Genomic DNA, 19652 nt, shown 5'->3' with positions numbered 1-19652 from the left:
TACTATAAGTAATGACCTGGCAATCAGATCCTCCCAGCTGGTCCCTTGCACCCCTAGTGGAGCCCACTTAAGTCAGCGGGGCTCCTTATATGCACAGAAATCCACTTACACTGGCCAGAATGCTGCATACTTAATTAAGTCTTGCTGTACAATGAAAAGTTCTACTGACATAGCTGAGTTAGTCAAGAGTTTGGAGAGGAGGGAAGCTAAATCCTGTCCAATGTGTCTATGCCGATATAAGCCACAGGGTAGATATAGCTATGCTGACAAAAGAGGGCTTCCATAGACATAGCTAACTTTGTTTGGGGCAATGGTGTTCTCACACTGAGGGCTGGTCTACACTATGGGGGAAAATCGATCTTAGATACGAAACTTCAGCTACGTGAATAACGTAGCTGAAGTCGAAGTATCTAAGATCGAATTACTCACCGTCCTCACGGTGTGGGAATCGATGTCCGCGGCTCCCCCTGTCGATTCCGCAACTCCGTTCGGGTCGGTGGAGTTACGGAATCGATATAAGCACGTTCGTGGATCAATATATCATGTCTAGATGAGACACGATATATCGATCCCCGAGCAATCGACTACTACCCGCCGATACGGCGGGGACTGAAGACATACCCTGACAGATAAACTCCTTCTGTTGGCGTAGGCTGCGTCTACACTATGGGACCATACCAACTTTGCTACCAACTTTCGGAGAGATGTACTCACTACAGTGATGGGAGAATCCCTCCCACCACACTGCTGTCCCACTGTAGTGTTTTACGTACAGACTTAGGCTAAGTATTTGCTATATTCTGAAAATGCTTTTGAATATACATCTAAGCCGCTTTAGACAACTTTACACCAACTTTACAGCTGCTTCAGTAGCTCCAATTACTGTGCAATAACACTAATGTTTCTTGTAAGAGCTGATGTTTTGCTGCTACTTCATCACACTGGACCTTTTTTTAGTAAGAAATAGATGGAAGATATAGTGTCTCTCACTGGAATGAATCTAAAGCTCCATTCATTCCAGAAGTTACATGCATGTCCAGTGTCCTAACTGGAAATGTGAAAAACTTGCAATGAAGTGTAGAGCTACTTAAGATTTCAGTCTTAACTCCTCAGTGTGTTTTGTCTATTTGCTCATTGCATCTCATGGTCCATTTTTCTCCCCCTCACAATGCACATCCATTTTCCAGAAGATAGGAGCCTCAAAATTTGCATTTTTGCCTACTTCTGCCCCATAATATGGGGTCAAATTTCACAGGAAAATGAAGGTACCTAAAAATAGTAAGAACTTCTGTGTAGGATTTCACAGAAGACTTCTCAGTACACTCACATATACAACACAAGTCAGAGAATTTACAGCCAAAATGATGGCTCACCTTATTTCCCTACAGTTTTATTTTTTGTAATTCAATGTGATTACAAACTAATTTCTTTCCTTGAAGGCCTAGCAGATGGTGGAAAGCACCAGAAACATGATACATCTTCATTTTTATTAAGGCTTTTGATGCAGTCCCACCAGACATGCTCATAAGCAAACAGGGAAACATAGTCTTGAATTAAATTATAAGATGGGTGAACAATTGGTTGGGGAAAAAAAAACCCATACACAGAGTAATCATCAATGGTTTGCTGTCAAACTGAAAGGTGTATCTTGGCTGGAGGGGAAGGCCTCAGTCCTAGGTCTGGTACTATTCAATATTTTCATTAATTACTTGGACAACGGAGTGGAGAATGTTTATAAATCTGGGGGCTGACACCAAGCAGGGTGGTGTTTGTTACATGTATTTTGGAGACCAGTATCAGAATTCACAACAACCTTGACAAGTTAGAAAGTTTGTTTGAAATCACCAAAAATGACAAAACAAAGACGACAGATACTACCTTCAGGAAGACGAAAAAAATCAAACAGCTACAAAATGGGGGAATAACCAGGTAGGTGGTAAAACAACTAAAAAGATTCTGGTGTTGGAGCAGATCACAAAGTGAATAGGACTATGTGATGCAGTTGCAAAAAAAAGACAAATACTGTGACATATTAGCAGCAGTATTGTATATAAACCATGGGAGTTAATGGTCTTACTCTACTAAGCACTGTTGAGGCTTCAGCTGGAATGTGTGTCCAGTGCTGGATGCCCCACTTGAAGAAAGATGTGGACAAATTGGACAGGGTCCAGAGGAGAACAACAACAAAAGATAAAAAAAGGTTTTACAAACCTGTTCTACAAGGAAAGGTTGGGGGTGGAGGAGGGAGGGAAGAGGCACGTTGTCTTGAGAAAAAGAGGATTCAGGGAGAGCCTGATAGTCTTCAAATCTGTTAAGGATTGTTATAAAGAGGATGGAGATCAGTTGTTTTCCATGTCCGCTGAAGGTAGGACAAGTAGTAATTGGTACAGTACCCAACATAAATCTCCCTTACTGCAGATTAGGAAGAACTTCCTAAATTATAAGGAAGAGATTATCAAGTGGAATAAGAACGTAACACTGGCCATACTGGGTTGGACCAAAGATCCATCTAGCCCAGTAGCCAATGCCAGGTGCCTCAGAGGGAAAGAACAGAACAGATAATCATCAAGTGATTCAACCCCTGTTGCCCATTCCCAGCTGTTGGCAAACAGAGGCTGGGGACACCATCCCTGCCCATTCTGGCTAATCGCCATTGATGGACCCATCATCTATGAACTTATCTAGTTCTTTTTTGAACCTTCTTATAGGCTTGGCCTTCACAACATCCTTTGGCAAGGAGTTCCACAGACTGACTGTGCATTGTGTGCAAAAAAAAAAAAAAAAAAAAATAGTTCCCTTTTGTTTGTTTTAAACCTGCTGCCTATTAATTTCATTTCATTTGGTGGTCCCTAGTTCTTGTGTTATGAGAAGGAGTAAATAACACTTCCTTATTTACTTTCTTCACACCAGTCATGATTGTATAGACCTCTATCATTGCCCCCCTTAGTCATCTCTTTTCCAAGCTGAAAAGTCCCAGTTTTATTCCTCTCTCCTCATATGGCTGCCGCTCCATACCCCTAATCATTTTTGTCACCTTTTTCTGAACATATTCCAATATATCGTTTTTGAGATGGGGTGACCATATCTGCATGCAGTATTAGAGATGTGGGCATACCATGGATTTATATAGAAGCAATATGATATTTTCTGTCTTATTATCTATCCCTTACTTACAGTTGGGATTATGTTTTCCAATGTGCATTGCTTTGCATTTATCAACAATGGATTTCATCTGCCATTTTATTGCTCAGTCACCCAGTTTTGTGAAAATCCCTGTCACTGGAGGTTTTTAAGAACAGGTTACACAGACATGTGTCAGCTATCCTTGGTCCTGCCTCAGTGAAGGGGCTGGACTAGATAACCTCTCTGGGTACCTTGCAGCCCCATGTTTCTAGGGTTAGATTATAATTCACTGGAAGACTCCTTTAACATGTATTTTTATAATATGCACAGGTTTTTTTACATGTTTTTATTAATGACCTTTATAAATCTAAAGTTAATTCTCTCACTTCTTAGTACATTTGAAATTTGTTTCTTACAGGTATTCATTTCAATTTATTTCATTCATTGTACTTGTTTTCATCTGCTGCATTGACGATACATCTCTTAACACGTACTCACTTAAAACAGGCTTCACCATTTTAATCTAGTATTCCAAGAGAAAACTTCGGGATCCTCATGATTTTTGTAGGCGATCTTTGTTTTGTTTTTAAAGTTGGAGCATAGTAACATGATCTGAAATGCCCAGTTAATTACACGCCAATCTGTTATAATTAGGATGCTCCAGGGAAACTATTTAAAAAAGAATATTCAAAGACAAGTGAAATTTAAGATGCTTTTTAATCATAATATTGCCCAATGTTCTAAAATCTATTCATTTTTATTAGCATTTTTTTTAATATACAGGAACAAATTGAATCGTAGCTGGGGGCAAAAAGCCAAAGATCCTACCTTGGTTCAAATTAGGAAAATAGCCTTTATCCAAACCCACTAACAGCAGCTAACTGAAATACCAGATTTTGTGTCATTCTAAAAGCCCCAGTACCTGGAATAGAGATAAGGTGAGAATCTCGCTTTTAATTTAAAAAAAGTTCCTAATCTTCACCATTGCAGAGGCAAACCAGAACACATGAACCCTATTGGTTCAAGACACTATTAGGAAAATGAAGAAAACCCCAAAGTTATTTGTGACATCTCATGATTTTTGGGTGCCTGACCAATAATTTCTGAACTCGCAAGTCCGGCATTCTCGCATTGCATTCAAAGACTAGGAAACTTAAAAACTTAAGGTGGCTCAAAAAGGGATTGAGCTCTTATTTGGCAAGTTTAATTCCACAATAAGATAATTGCTTCCAGTGTAGTTCTTTCCCCATCCACACGATCCTCAAGGGAAATATTTTCTCCTTCTCTACTTTTCTGCTAGTAATCTACAAAAATTCCTCCTCTATCTAATTAGACATCCTGGAAGCATGCCAGAGGAAGCATTCTGTCTTTTTGCCACTGACCTCGAGCATAGAATAATATAAATGCTCCACACACAGGGAGGAGTACATCAAAGAAACTAGATGTTTTAGCATTTATTCAAATTCAGCTAAATCAAACTTCTACAAAAGCACCTGGCTCCAAGTCAAAAGAATGACAGATGGTACATCATGATTAGTTTTAGAGTGGCTCAATTCAAGACAAATGGTAAACAGTGTTCAAGCCTCCCTTAAAAATGCTGATGCAAAATTCATTGTTTCCAAGGTCTAAAGAGTTACTCCATATAAAACAGCCCACAGAAGAGTTTTATGGGAAAATCTTAACATGTTATCTTTGAAACACAAAACTGCCAACAATGTAATAAATAATTTTGACTGAAAATTCTTATTCATGCGCAAGAGAGAGGTTGCAAAAAGACTAGGTTAAAGAGAAAACAGAACCATAGACAAGAAAATCTGAAAGCACTAAAAGACAAAGCTGACAAATCAAAACAAAAAGAGAGCAACTTATTTGAATAGAACTCCCAAAATTCTGGGAAGATGAAGATATTGACATAGTTCACACCCTATCAATTGCCTCCAAATCAGTTCCCACTACTGACAAGGGAGACAAGATTAAGTTGCAGAATTAATATGACACATGGCCTTTGAAAGGACAAGGCTCCAATCAGATCTTTGCAGCACTTGTGCTTACAGCTGGCCTTGAATTTAAAAGCTTCAGTGAAACTGCAGAAATATTCTAATGGCTTAAGTAACACTATGATCAGTGCATATGCAATTGCTTACATTTTGCAAAATCGGGGTCTAAGGCACAAAGGGAAAAGAAGGGGGGGAGCAGCAAACTGCTGATTTGAGAAAGTATTGTTAGTGCAACAGAGATTTAAAAAAAAGATAAAATAGTCAACTTTTCTAAATCCTCGGGGGCAGGGGAGATTAGAAAGCAAAAATATTCTGGTTAAGACAACTACACAAATCCACAAAAATATATGCTGGTTTTCTTTACAAGTCTCAAAACTTATAGCAACTCTGAAACCTTCTGGTTTCCAGTATTCCATAACAGGAAAGCCAGTTTTCAGACCCAAATCCCTGCTGGGCAGTATCATTCAAATGGCACCCTCAGAGACCACAGACCCTTTACTGTAGGAGATGCTTAAGAGGAATTATATTATTTTCGTACATGGCTAAACAATTAGTTACTTAAAACGTAACTAGCCTCTGGAGCTTTCCTTTGGAAAAATATACATTTTAAGAGTGTCTTTAGAAAAACAACAACGTTGAATTCCAAAATGCTTTATTCTCTCTCATTAGGATGCAGAATGAGGAAGCCATCATTCAGTACAAGTGATTGACATCTAAAGCCCTTATCTTGCCTAGCTAGAGGAGCAAAAGTCCACAATATCAAATGCCTATGCAGGATCAAGTCCCAAGCCCTACTTCCACCTGCACCACCTCTCAGGCTGTTCCATTACAGATAGTTTAAAAAGTTGTACAGAAAGACACTGCCTAGAAACAAGCTTTTCAAAAGAATTACAGCTTACCTTTAAAGCATCATCATAAATAGAGAAAAATTGTGATGTTGATTTAATTACTAGGCATGTTTTCCCTGCTTCTCCTTCAGTTTGGAAATAAACATTTTAAAACAATTATAGCTGCACAGAAACATCAATGTAGCATTGTCAGAGTCTTCTGACTGTCACTGCTGAGTGCATCAAACTAACAGCAGTTCATTAAAAAAAAAAAAAAGCAGCAAAGGATAAGTCTACACTACAATTAAATACCCCCGGCTGGCCTGTGTCAGCAGACTTAGGCTCTCAGAGCTCAGGCCATAAATGGAGTGGGGGAGGGTCCCAGAACCTGGGCTTCAGCCTGAGCCCAGACTCCCACACTGCCATTTTACAGCCCCTCATCCTGAGATGCAGTGAGCTTGAGTCAGCTGACACAGGCCAGCCGCAGGCCTTCAACTGAAGTGTGTGACATTGCTGCTGTCCTGACACCAATGTCTCCAGTTAATGAAACTACAGAGCATCTTCAGCCAGCTCCCACCTCTCCAGTTATTTAAACTATAAAAAGTTAGAATCTGTCATGACAGGACATTAGCAACAAATTACTCCTTACAATGATTCCCAGAAGACTAACAACAAAGGAGAAAACAATGAAATTTTTAGGCACTGTTCTTACAATTAAAAGAAAAAGGTTACAAGCCTCTTTCACTTTCCTCTTTGCTAAATTGCCCTTAAGTGGCCTTAAGATAGTAGTAAGGCTATTTCTGTCTATCCTCAGAAAGATGAAGCATGTTAGACAGCAATATGCAAGAGTGAGTATGTAATTTAAGTCTTTTTTAGGGTGCAGATGGAAATACATTAGGAGAAAATATCTTTATTAGTTGCACTATGACTATGGGGCCGAGGCCTAGACCCCACTGTGCTATAATTAAGCTACAGTAACTCCTCACTTAAAGTCATCCCGGTTAACACTGTTTTGTTATTAAGTTGTGATCTGTTAGAGAACACACTCATTTAAAGTCATGCAATGTTCCGTTATAAAGTTGTTTGGCTTGCCCCATTCCGTCTGCTTGGCGCTCCTGCCAGGGCACGGGGTCAGGGCGTGGGGGCTTGCTCCACTCTGCCTGCCCTTCGTTCCAGCCAGAGAGCAGGGTCAGAGACTGGGAGTTCGCCCCGTTCTGCTCACCTGGCGTTCCAGCTGGGGAGCAGGGTCGGGGTACAGGGGCTTACCCCACTCCAGCCAGGGAATGGGAAAGCCCCCAATCCCACTCCCCGGCAGGCGCACCAGACAGGAAGAGTGGGACAAGCCCTCGAACTCTGACCCCACTATGCCCCGCCCCAACCAAGCTTCGCAATCATCATTGGTGAATACAATATTAGTTTGTTTAAAATTATTTAAAAAACTTATACTGTATATGTATACAACGTCTTTTCTCTGGTGAAAAAAAGGTCCCTGGAACCTTCCCTCCCCCTTCCCCCCCACCCAATTCCTATGGGAAAATTGGAATAGTTTAACATCGTTTCGTTTAAAGTAGCATTTTTCCGGAACATAAGAATGTTAAGTGAGGAGTTAACTGTATGTTATTACTCAGAACTAGTTATGGCAGCAAGACCATGTGCTTTGCCTACTTTTTCCTTACAAAATAGGAAGCAATACCCACAAATGAAAATATCAGAGCACATTATGCAATATACAAGCCCTATACTTTTCTGGCCTATTAAATGACAGAACCATATTTTTAGCCTCATCATACTTGCAGCTATACTAAAAATGTATTGGTCCAGGTAAAATGCATCAACCCCAACTTTGAACCAAACATATTATCTCTAAAGTTAAGATCAATGAACAAAGCTTCACACAACTGAGCATGTGACCAGACCCATTTAAAAAACCCACATCATTCACAGTAGCCATGATCAGACAAGACTGCCTACTACCTTTTCTCCTTTCAATTTTCTATTTCTACATTACCTGTCTCCTTCTAGATGTACTGTGTAGTGCTTAACTGGTGGCACACCTGTGTCCATAGTAAACCAGCTTTTCATGACACCCAACTCCCAGCAGAATTTTACTTCTGATCAGAAAGCCCATGCATCAGTGATCCACAGGCATCAGTGATCCATTTATTAAAGAATACATTAGTCTAACAAAGTGATTCACTCATATTGTTAATCATAAAAGAATTAATCAACGTTGATTTATTATATTGGGCTTCTTAAAGCCTACCGACTAGTTAAGTTAGGTCAAACATCTAGGGACCAAAGGTTGGAAACATTAAACCCACTGATTCCATAAAAATTAATAATTCATTACTGACTACTGCTGACGATTAAATCTTTTCACTGAGGCATGTTTGAGAACATCCCTGAAAGGTATGACACTGCCAGCATTTCTTGAATATATTTCTCTAAAAAGGAAAACAGACCAAAAAAGGGGGATCCTAAAAATCCTCCAGGCTTCAAGGTACTTATCAATATCCCAACACTCCTGTCAGAGACCCTATTCACAATGTAATCCAGAAGTCTTGGAGCTACTAAGATCCCAGAGGAAGTTGGTTTTTGACTACTTTCTTCTTCAAGAGGAGGACGAGGGATGAGTGCAGAGAACTACCTAAAATTCACCAAACTCCACAGTTCTCTGGCTTATCTGAAATCAGACCCAAGAAAAAGCATCCCTTTTCTACCACCAGGCATCTTCCCCATCTTTTTCCTCAGTGGCTCTACTCCTCTCCGTCCCCATGAGTTTGACCTGTTTCTCTACTGACTTCTCCCCTTCATTAACAATTACCTCTCAGGTGAAGACTTCTCAGCAAGTCCTCCTTACATCTCACTTCCTGACACCTGCTTCTCTCTCAGCAGAGAACTCCCAGCTCTGCCACCTCCTTACCTCCCCTTCCCTCCCCCCACCCCCAATTGCCTGTAGTGCTTCAGAGAAAGAGAGCAGCCGGCAGGGAGTAATCCCAGGACAGGCTGGGGGTGGAATAGGGGGAAAAGAGGATATACGAACACTTTTGGCTGATCAGTGTATAAAAGACTATGAAATATAAGATACAAGTAAGCCTTAGTTGACTGAACACAGAATAGGATGTCTGCTCACTTCAGTCCCTGGGCTGTCAGCACCAACATAGAATACACACCCTTGTAAATCAGCAACCAGTTACACAGAACTCCACAGTACTCGGAAACACAACCTCATGGTTACAGTAGTGTACTTGCCTAGATCCTCCCAATAAGATTTTCAGATATCCATTGCTCTACAGCTCCACAAGTGCTAAGCAAAGAAGCTGCTTTAAGGCTTTTTCACATCACCCCTATACTATTTTGCCACCTCACCTCAATCACCATAGGAGATTCATACTTACAAACCATGACTATGGCAGCTTGTTTTATGTTGCATTAAAGTAGTCTTGACACACTAAGAAATAATATTTTCCAGAAGATAAATCATATACTAGCTGCACAGGGGTCAGCAACCTTTCAGAAGTGCTGTGCTGAGTCTTCATTTATTCACTTTAATTTAAGGTTCCGCGTGCCAGTAATACATTTTAACGTTTTCAGAAGGTCTCTTTCTGTAAGTCTATAATATATAACTAAACTATTGTTGTATGTAAAATAAAGAAGGTTTTCAAAATGTTTAAGAAGCTTCATTTAAAATTAAATTAAAATGCAGAGCCCTCCGGACCGGTGGCCAGGACCCGGGCAGTGTGAGTACCATTGAAAATCAGCTCACGTGCCGCCTTTGGCACGCGTGCCATAGGTTGCCTACCTCTGCACTAGCACTCCAAAACCTCAAAACACACCCAAACAAATACAATCTAATGGAATTGTCAATTCTTCAGTTTGCTAGCCAGTGCTATAAGCCAGACCTGAAAAACAAATATAGAAAACCCACAAAAACAAAGAACATGTACTGCTTGCTAGGAGTAAATGCCAGCAACCTCCACAGAATGTATGCTTTCAGTTAAAGTAAACAAGTTTCCAGCTCCTCTCATAGTGAAGATTTGCTTCCAAGAGTTAAACCAAAAGGGTAAACCAATGCCATGGTTATCTTGCTATCTCTACAGGCAGATTGTACCCATGCCTCCATTGCTGCTCATAGGTTTCCTAATGCCTTCAGCAAGCTTTGGTAGTCAACAAGGGTAACTCCTGTAAAATGGTGAGGCTTAAACACACTAAAAAGCCTAAGAACTGAGAATTTAATTTAAAAAAAGGAAGAAGAAACTTTAAGCCACGGCCATTCAGTTCTGAAGGATCTGAAGGCTAAGACATCCACCCCTTTGCATCCCAAGTCATGCTGAAGAGGGTCACAGCCAAAGTCAGCACATTAAACCATGAAGTAGGGTCTCAGTCAGTGCTGCACATGGAGCTGTTACACTGCAATGCCTGCTTTGGCCTCTGCAATAACCACCTGCTTCTTCCCTTGTGTAATTAGCTACTTTCACTAAGTGAGTGAATGGATGGTTCTAATTTCTAAGAGTTTCTGGTTCCACATGGCAAGGAGACTTCGGATCAATGCAATTTGTCTGCTGGCCTACCAGGTCCTTGGGCAAGTGGCTCTCCAGCTGTGAAAAACGAAACAAAACAAAAACAAAAAAAGAGACCTATAGAAGAGTTCTAATGGAATTTCTTCTAGGATCTTCACAATAGGTCCTCATCAAGCATTGTTACATAGCATATTCACAGAAGTTAGAGCATTTTTATATTTATCTGTCTGGAAGGTTGCAGTTTAACCCTACTTTATTTCTTGGAATTCATAACACAAGAACCCAAAAACAGATACACAAAGCAGGCTGCTCCCTAGAACAGAGAGGCTGAACTCACCACACTTAACTCTAGGCTGGCTGCACACTCATTCTGCTAGGCCCAGTTTGCATACTTCCCTAGAGGCCCATAGCCTGAAAGCAGGACCAGGGTAAAACTGTGGAAATATAAATTTTACAATTACAATTTCAATACATTTTCAATACAGCTTTTTCTAACACTCAAACAAGTACCTACTCTTGACTCCCAGACTTCTTCTACTCCCAACACGGCTCCTCAAAACAGCTCCTCTCAAAGCACATACCACCCCACCCCCCACACACACCCAGAGCTAAGCCTGTTCAGGTCTCCGAGCTGTTGCACCTCAGAGTCCAAGAAACCCTTGGGAATGAGTGATAAAGTGGCATGGGAGCTAGTTGAGTAGCTGCACAGCAGTTTGGAGAGAGGGGAAAACTGGGGCATGTAATTCTCTGCAAGTTATCGTTACACAGCTCCAGGTGAACACATAGCATGTCGAACATTTTATACACTTTTGACTTCCAGTTTAAGAGTTAGATTAGTTTGAAGTTACCAGGCTTTATTCACCTTGGTTTTGCTACTATCAATATGTAGGGAATCCAGTTTTTAATTTGTTCCTTCTCTTCTTGAGCATTAATTTTTGGCTATTTTCATAGCCTTCAGATTTCTGGTGCAAAGGTGGTCAAGCTTTACAAGTTTGTTTGAATTGGAGGGGATATCACCCTAGGATATTCTAGCAAACAGAAAAAAAACACTTACACAAGTTTGCTAAGTAATGGTGAAATTAATAACCACATCACTTGCAAAACCCAGAACTTAGATGTAAGACAGCAACAACAACCAAGACTCGTCTGCAATTGACTATTTTATCAATATATCTATTTTGGTTAATTAATTGTACCCCTAACCAAAATAGTTATACCAGTAAGACTTTTCATTATAGACCAGAACCCTACATGCCCATGTAACCACCACCAAATTATAAAGAAACACAAGTTTCATCACAAGAGAGCCACCTTGACTATGACTCATTAATCAGGGATGGCTCTAGGCACCAGCAAAGCAGGCAGGTGCTTGGGGCAGCCCATTTGCAGAGGTGGCAGCCCACAGGGATCCAGCCTGGGAGCTGGGCACCAACAGGGGGCCCTGGGAGTTGTAGTTCCTTGGTTAGCTCTCTGCCTATAGGGCCAGCCCTGGAGCAGGGAAAGACCTACATTTCCCAGCATCAGGACCGGCTCTAGGTTTTTTGCCACCCCAAGCAAAAAAAATTTTGGCTGCCCCCAACCCAGCCCTGGGCTTCCCACCATGCCCCCCTGCTGCCCCAGCCCTGGGTTCTCTCCCCCAGACCCACACCCCCCTGCCATCCCAGTCCTGGGCTCTCCCCCCATACACACCGCATGCTGCCCCAGCTCTGCACCCCCTTCCCACCTCCCACCAATGCCTGCCCACCCACCCACCCCCTGCCGCCTAAGCCCTGGGCTCTGCCCCCTCCACTCCCACCCTTGCCCTCCCCTCTCCCCACTGCACCCTCCTTCCGCCCCAGGCCTGGGTCACTGGTAACTTGCTCCCAGGGCAGGTCATTCAGCAGGAATTTTGGATGTGCACAGAACACAGACAGGATTGGTTCCCATATGGTTACAGAACTGCAGTAAAGTGGAACAATTTTCAGTTTGTGTGACTGGAGGATATCTGGATGCATATTATAAGATTGTCCTACATAAATGAGGAAAAGTTGAGGTGCCTTTATTATTCTTTTGTTCCACTCTCTATTTCTATGGGGAATTTGCAAATACAATATCACTGTCTTCCTTTTCAACAAATAAAACTAAAAAGGCAATGGCTGTTGAAAATAGCAATTCCAGTCCTAAAAACCACTGGGAAGCATTTCTTGCTCAATTTTATCTTACTTCATTTCTCTCAAATCAAATATACTGATCCACTGTAATTTGCTGCAGAAAAAGTAACAGCTGCCCAAATTGAGTTGAGCACTCCTAAATTTTGAGGTGTTCAAATCTGGAAGGCAGGTGCTAGATTTCCTCTGAATATTAGCTAAATCTGGAAAGGAAAAGTCAATTTCTGCTTCCATGGCTCAGAAGTGGAAATCCTCCTACGTGCCTGGTACTGTAACTAAAGCTGCCAAAGTCCCCTTGCATAGCCTCCCCTCCCTTACTTTCCATTTTAAATTCTAGTGGGATCCACATACCTCCCTTGCTAGGCTTCAGATAGAGAGGGGCACTGTCCATTTAGTTCACCCAATTCCTTCTTTGAGGTCTGTGAGGTGAGGTCACACCAGTATCCCTAATCCAGTCTGGGGATGTCTTTTGAAGGGGATATCTGGGCCAAAGCCTTCTACTCCTTGAGCACACTTGTTCCCCATTCACAGTGCCACCCCGCTCTAGCAGTGAGCTCTCCATTCACAGCAAGCTGCAGCATGAGGTTACAGCTACCATACTCCCTCCCCCTCCCTTTCCTGTTGATAGTGGCCAAGGGAATGCTGGACAGGGGCGACTCTAGGCACCAGCAAAGCAAGCAGGTGCTTAGAGCAGCCCATTTGCAGGGGCGGCAGCCCACAGGGATCCAGCCAGGGAGCTGAGAACCAACAGGGGGCCCTGGGAGCTGTAGCTCCTTGGTTAGCTACCTACCTATAGGGCCAGCCCTGGAGCAGGGAAAGAACTACATTTCCCAGCCCTGGCAGCAAGTTACCTGTGAACCAGGGCTGGGGCGGAAGGAGAGTACAGGTTGGGGGGGAGGGGTGGGAAAGAGCCCAGGGCTGGGATGGCAGGGGAGTTCGGGGGGGAGGTAAGGGGGGTAAGAGCCCAGGGCTGGGATGGGGGCAGCCAAAATTTTTTTTGCTTGGGGCGGAAAAAACCTAGAGCCAGCCCTGTCATTAATTTGAGTCTTTTCACCTCATCTGTATTATGTATTTTCTATTTTAAGAAATAAGAAGTTAGAACTTCCCATTTAACAGTTTATCAATTGACAAATTTTTTGAAAAAAAAGTATTTGTAACTGTTTCCTGAGAAACATGTAGCTTAAAAGAAAAGAAACTTACAGACAAGAAAGTTATTTATGTGGACTTCAGTTTAGGCTGATCAGTGGCATTTATATATAGTTTTCATGTTTAAAGGTGTAGTGCTGTTTGACATGTAGTGGTGAAAGTACACCACTTGATTTGGATCAGAGTTAAGGTTGTAGTTAGATATACATTTCTTCATACTTAACGTTAACATTTCTGGGGACAGAAAAATTCTAAACATGACCATCACTATTCTCAAATAATGGTTCTCAAATAATGCAGTTTCTTAAACATTTTACAATTCATGTATTTGAACAACCTCTTGCAAGAGCTAGTGTCAAGATCGACCTGGGCTGCAAATACTGTGGTGTAACATTTTGTTGAGCAGATTGGAAGTGGCTAGTGTTTCTTTGCATTACCACTTCAAAAAGAAGCCCTTTGAATATTGTCATCTCAATGAGTATTCGCTCAGGTTTTACCAGAATACCTTAGAAAACTTGGTTTCAGTGATTATGCCCTCTTAGTTATAGGAAGGGCAATGAAAAAAAAAAAAGGCACTGCAATTACATCCACAACTATCAAAAAAAAATCTTTCCTCTCTCCATTATAAGACAGCAAACACTTGCAGATGCGCCACTGGAACCTCAGTCCTTCACTTCCCTGTAACACATGCCTGTAACACTGAGTGAAATGAAGATTTCCATTAGCTCAAACCTACAGAAGTGCTCATTCTTTCTCAGCTAAAACAGGACACTAGATAGACACTGAGTAAATGGCCCTGCTTCTAGTGAAGTCACTGGCACAAGGGAGTGGGGGAGGAAGGGAGAGCACCAAACAAAAACCCTACCATCAGGAGCAGAGTTGTCCACAAAACCATCCACAACAAAAATGGATAGGTATTGCTGAATTCTGTTTTATGCAGAAGTTAGAGTCCATGAGTTAGAGGAAATTATCTACATTTGGTGTTACATGTCACAAGTTTTTCTGAGCTGGAGGGTGACAGGGCAATGTTAGACCAGAGTCAAATTATCAAATGAGACCTTTTTAAATGATCTGCAACATAAAATATGCTTCAATTCTCTTCAAACTCTGTAGACACAATCCTTTCCTTTCGAAGTAACTCAAGCTTGGCCAGAACCTTCCATCTAAGGCACTCAGAATAGCCAGAAAGGAGGACAGAACTAGCCCTTTGCTTACAAATAGGGAAACTGAGGCACAGAGTCTTAAGCAATTTGCTCAAAAGCATTCAGAAAGTCTTCTCATGCTCCTCATAACATTGCTTTATCTTTGGTAGCATCTCATCCATTTGATATAGAACTCAAAACAACTAAGCAGGTACAGAATTATATAAAAATGTCATAGAAACAAAAGCAAGGAAATTCAGTTAGCAAATCCTTAAGAGCAAACTCCCTTATATGTTAAAAAGGAAGATATGTAGAAGTTTTAGGAAGTGACAGAAAAATCAGATGTGTCATCTTATTACAGTCATCTTATTCAGAGACAATCCACAATGAAAGAGCCCAGTTTGACAAGAATATTAAATCTTATTTACTTCTATTAAAGATAATTTGCTTATAATCAGTAGCCTTTCGTAAATTTCAAACTATACCAAGACTTGCAAGAACAGCCAACAACAAAATCTTCAAATATGACCAAATCCACCACACAGTTTAATTTAGTATGTTCATGGTACAGATAAAAGCTATTTCCTTCTGTTTCAAGAATCTACACACCCAGGTTTCAACCCACAATTATTTTTTAATAAAAAAGTTATTAACTCATGATAGTAGGAATTTGCAATGAAAGTGCTGACACAACCTTAAAAGAAAAGTTAATTTTGTTTAGCAAAATGGGCAGGTTTTTTGTTTGTTTGTTGTTAAGGTTCGTAGAGGAAACAGTGCTTCTCATATCTTAATTACCAATTTTTCTTCTACTAGGCATTTGGGCCTTCAGCTAGCCACAGCTACATGACTGGTGAAAAAACATTATTTATGACACAGGCTATATGGAAGCTCAAAGGCAGTTTTTAAATTGCCATTAAGGTAGGAAGTGGTTTAACAGTAAGCAGAGATTTGATTAAAAACAGTGGCACCATTTCCAGTTACTTACTCTACAAGAGCAGGATGGAAACCGATTACCCTCTCACCATATTAAATCAAACATGACCAGTTCCAAAAAGTAGGTTACTGTACTTTTCAGCAATATGGCTCTCACTAACAAACCCTGAAATCTCTCTTAAGACATTAGATTTAGTCTAGAGATAGAAGGTGACTTTAGTTACACTGAGAAATATTCAATACTATGTAAGCCTATGAAAGTCTGTGCTAAAGAAGACTGGTATGTCTTTCTTCTTAAAAATCCCACTCAGATGCCTCAATATATTGTACTTTTCCTGGTTTAGCTGGCAAAGGACTATTAGAACAAAACATATCCCTTCAGGCTCCTATCCCGCAGACAGCGTTGTGTGTACTTAAAACTAGTCACCTGTGGAAAGTTTATTTTAATAAGTGGCAGTATTCATGTTCATGAAGTGATTAAACTTTAAGAACTTCAGCGATTAAATGCTGCTTACTGAACAGGAGAGGCAGTCGGACACTGGAACTTCATTAATTTTCCCCTGGATACTAAGATGAAGGTATACAAAAGCAACCGTACATACACTGACTTCATTTGAAGATGTTATGGATATAATTTTAGAATTGCAGGATCAATGCAATATTACATATTTACTCATTTGTACAGAATTTACATGTAAAATAAACATTTTAAAAACAAGCAATATAAACAATTATATCTACTTTAGTCATTTAGGGAAAATGTCATAGCAGTCCTTTGCCACTTCAGAAAAAAAACCCCAATATATTGCTGTATTTGAGAGGCTATAAATAACAGGCTATTTTGCAGATAGGAAATATTTCTTGTGGCATTTAGAAAAAGTCACTGTGCCTAAACTAAATGTAATGATAATTTAATGGAAGTTGAGGATACTCAGCACATCCACGAAAGCACTCTGCACCTTACTGGATCAGGTTCCAGTAGAACCCTACCTTCCTCACTAAGAAGTAGTGATTCTTATGCTACAAGAAACTGACCTGTCACTTTACTGTGGTAATTGAATACTATCTACACAAGAAATGCATTTCCCCAAAAAGAGTGTCCCATCTTTGCAATTATGGGCACTTGAAACATTTGTATCAATAAATAGATCAAAAATTTTAACTAGGTATAGTTTAACACTCTAGACTCTTTCTAAACGGCTTTTTTGAGAAGTAAACACTCTTCCCCCCCTCAACCCCCTTCAAGCCCTAAGGACTTGTATACATTGGCAACCTACAGTGCTGCAACTTTCTCACTCAGGGGTGTGAAGAAACACCCCTCTAAGCGCAGCAAGTTTCAGCGCTGTAAAGCACCAATGTAGACAGTGCATCAGCGCTGGTAGCTATGCCGCTCGTGAAGGTGTTTTTTTTCTCCCAGCGCTCTGCCGCAAACACACAAGCCACATTTAAGCTGTGCCACGGCAGCGCTTTAGCATTGCCACTGTAGACTAGCCCTAATCTTCAGCTGTTCTACAACTGCATCAATGGAGGACAACCAGTTCTTAAATAAAAAACATACTACAGACTCCCATTGCAACAGCAGATAAGGATTAGATTAACACCTTTCCCAGGCCTTTTCTACAGCAGAAAGGATCTCTGGGTATAGTTTACCAGTAGACCCAGCTACTGGGGATGTATCTTATATCAGCAAAACAACTCTTTTTCTGGTATAGCTTATTTCAAGTTCTGTTGGGATACTGGCAAGAGGCTGGCATCCATACTAGGGCTTTCAGCGGCCTAGCTATGTCAGTTAGAAGTGTGATTCCCCTCCAATACACTCCACATTTAAAAGTTTTGCTGGCATAGCTATGTAAATAGACCAGGCCTCAGCTGTCTTCATTTTAGTGCAGTTCAAGTGGAGGAATAGGGAATAAAAGGGGAAAGAATTGAGTAAAACAGAAGCCTGGTAAAACTTGAGTGAAGGGGCAAGTTATTTCTCCTTGACAACACTTAGTTTCAGACTGTAGAAACTAAATAGCCTCAGAAACAAAGCTGAATGTATATGATTTACAATCCTGATTAAAAATGTCATCTGTCACAGTAATCACCAATTGGTGAGCAATGTTAAAAGCACCACTAATTATGAGAGCAACGCAAATCAAATCTACAGGAATTTTTGAGGTAACTGAATTCTAGCCTAAACCTCAAGGAGTAACAATTGCAATTTTGGACTCGGCCTTTAGTTTCTGCAGGTTTATATACATAAGAATGTGTATTCTTGTGTTTTTTATAAAATATCTATATAGAGATATAGATATAGATAAAAATAAAGCCACAAGAATGAGTATTCTTGAACTGATTAACTAGCAATAAATAGCATCCAGATCAGAAAGGAGTAGAGCCTTCCATTATACATATTGTTACCATCAGTCATCTTTTCACCTTGCAAGATTCATGATGATCTGAGTCATACAGATGGGAGGAAAACTAAGTCAGCCACATTTTGATGGCAATTAACTGTTACATGCACAAGCACAAGGCACACTGCCTGTACGTTTGGGGGAGGGGTGTTAAACCTTAAACTGAAGAGGAAGGTTTGCACCAATGAAATTAAGCCATAATCACAACAGCGGTAAGAGAATAGTGTATAGGAAAGTAGAGTGATGGGGAGGGCGAGAAGAGATGGGGAAAAATTAAAGCGATGCAGAGGGGGGCAAAAGGAAATGAAGGCTTTCAAAAAGGAAATCAGCCCAAGCCGCAGATGGGGAGATTTAATCCCCCCTCCCCCAGAGAACCACCGGAAAGATGCAGACTAATCTCAACCGATAGAGCAAGACACGGGGTGCACCGTTACAGCAGACGACAGCAGAGATGAGGACAGGCCAATGGTTAATTACAGCTCGCTGCTCACCGCCGATGCTTAGGGGCTCATCCCCACTCCCACGGCCCCGCAGAAGGGCTGGGGCAGCTGCCACTGCACCCCCACCAGGAGCCACAGCCGCCCGCGCGTGGGGAGAGCGGGGCAACCACGGAGGGACGCGCCAAGCCCCCCGCCCCCCGCGCGTGGGGAGAGTGGGGCAGCCACGGAGGGACGCGCCAAGCCCCCCGCGCGTGGGGAGAGCGGGGCAGCCACGGAGGGACGCGCCAAGCCCCCCGCCCCCCGCGCGTGGGGAAGAGTGGGGCAGCCACGGAGGGACGCGCCAAGCCCCCCGCCCCCCGCGCGTGGGGAGAGCGGGGCAGCCGGCCCCAGCCGGAGCCTGGGAAATAAAGTTTGCAGCCGCTGCAGTGCCGGGCGCGCCCGCCGCAGTGAGAGAAGCCTGCGGAGAGCAAACGCCGGTAGGCCCCGCAGCCGGCTCCCGGCGCATCCCCCCAGCCCCACTGACCGATAACCTCCTGCAGCTCGTAGGCGTCCCTGCAGATGGGCCAGGCGGCGGGAGCGGCCGGCGGCGGGGGCGGCTGGAGGTGGACAGGCGAGTCGCTGGGCTCCGCCATGATGCTGCCGGAGCGCACAGACACCGCACGACCTTCTCCAAACTTCCCTTCCAGCGGCACCTTTAACCCCCGCCCGCTCGCTCGCTGCTCACGCTGCCTCCCTGCGAGCCGCCAGCCGCACGGCGGGGGGAGGAGGAGGCAGGGCACCGGCGGCCAGGAGGCGGGGCGGGGAGCTGCGGCTGCAGCAGGCAGCCCCGGGCATGGTCCCTAGCGCCTCGCGCCGCCGAGCTGCGGGGGTCCGGATCGCAGCCCGCTGGGCATGCACCTGCCCCGGGGGGAGGAGAGGGCCGGGCGGGGGTGGATCTCCGCCCCCTTGGATGTGTAACTCGCCACCGACAGCCCTCCC

At 42.6% G+C, this 19652-nt stretch overlaps 1 protein-coding gene across 2 annotated transcripts in view; it reads right to left on the bottom strand.

Annotated features, from left to right (window-relative positions):
* Positions 1–19418, bottom strand: part of STK39 (serine/threonine kinase 39) — a 176534-nt gene extending 157116 nt beyond the window's left edge. For both annotated transcript variants that reach the window (XM_050916276.1, XM_050916277.1), the window contains exon 1: positions 19198–19418. In XM_050916276.1, the coding sequence (XP_050772233.1) occupies positions 19198–19306 (109 nt within the window). In that variant the 5' untranslated portion in view covers positions 19307–19418. The remainder of the gene's footprint in view (positions 1–19197) is intronic.
* Between the last annotated feature and the right edge of the window lie 234 nt (positions 19419–19652).

Source organism: Gopherus flavomarginatus, chromosome 10, assembly GCF_025201925.1.
Source record: "Gopherus flavomarginatus isolate rGopFla2 chromosome 10, rGopFla2.mat.asm, whole genome shotgun sequence".
Classification (NCBI taxonomy): domain Eukaryota; kingdom Metazoa; phylum Chordata; order Testudines; family Testudinidae; genus Gopherus; species Gopherus flavomarginatus.
Note: the sequence above shows the minus strand (reverse complement) of the source record. Positions and strands in the feature narration are given on the sequence as shown.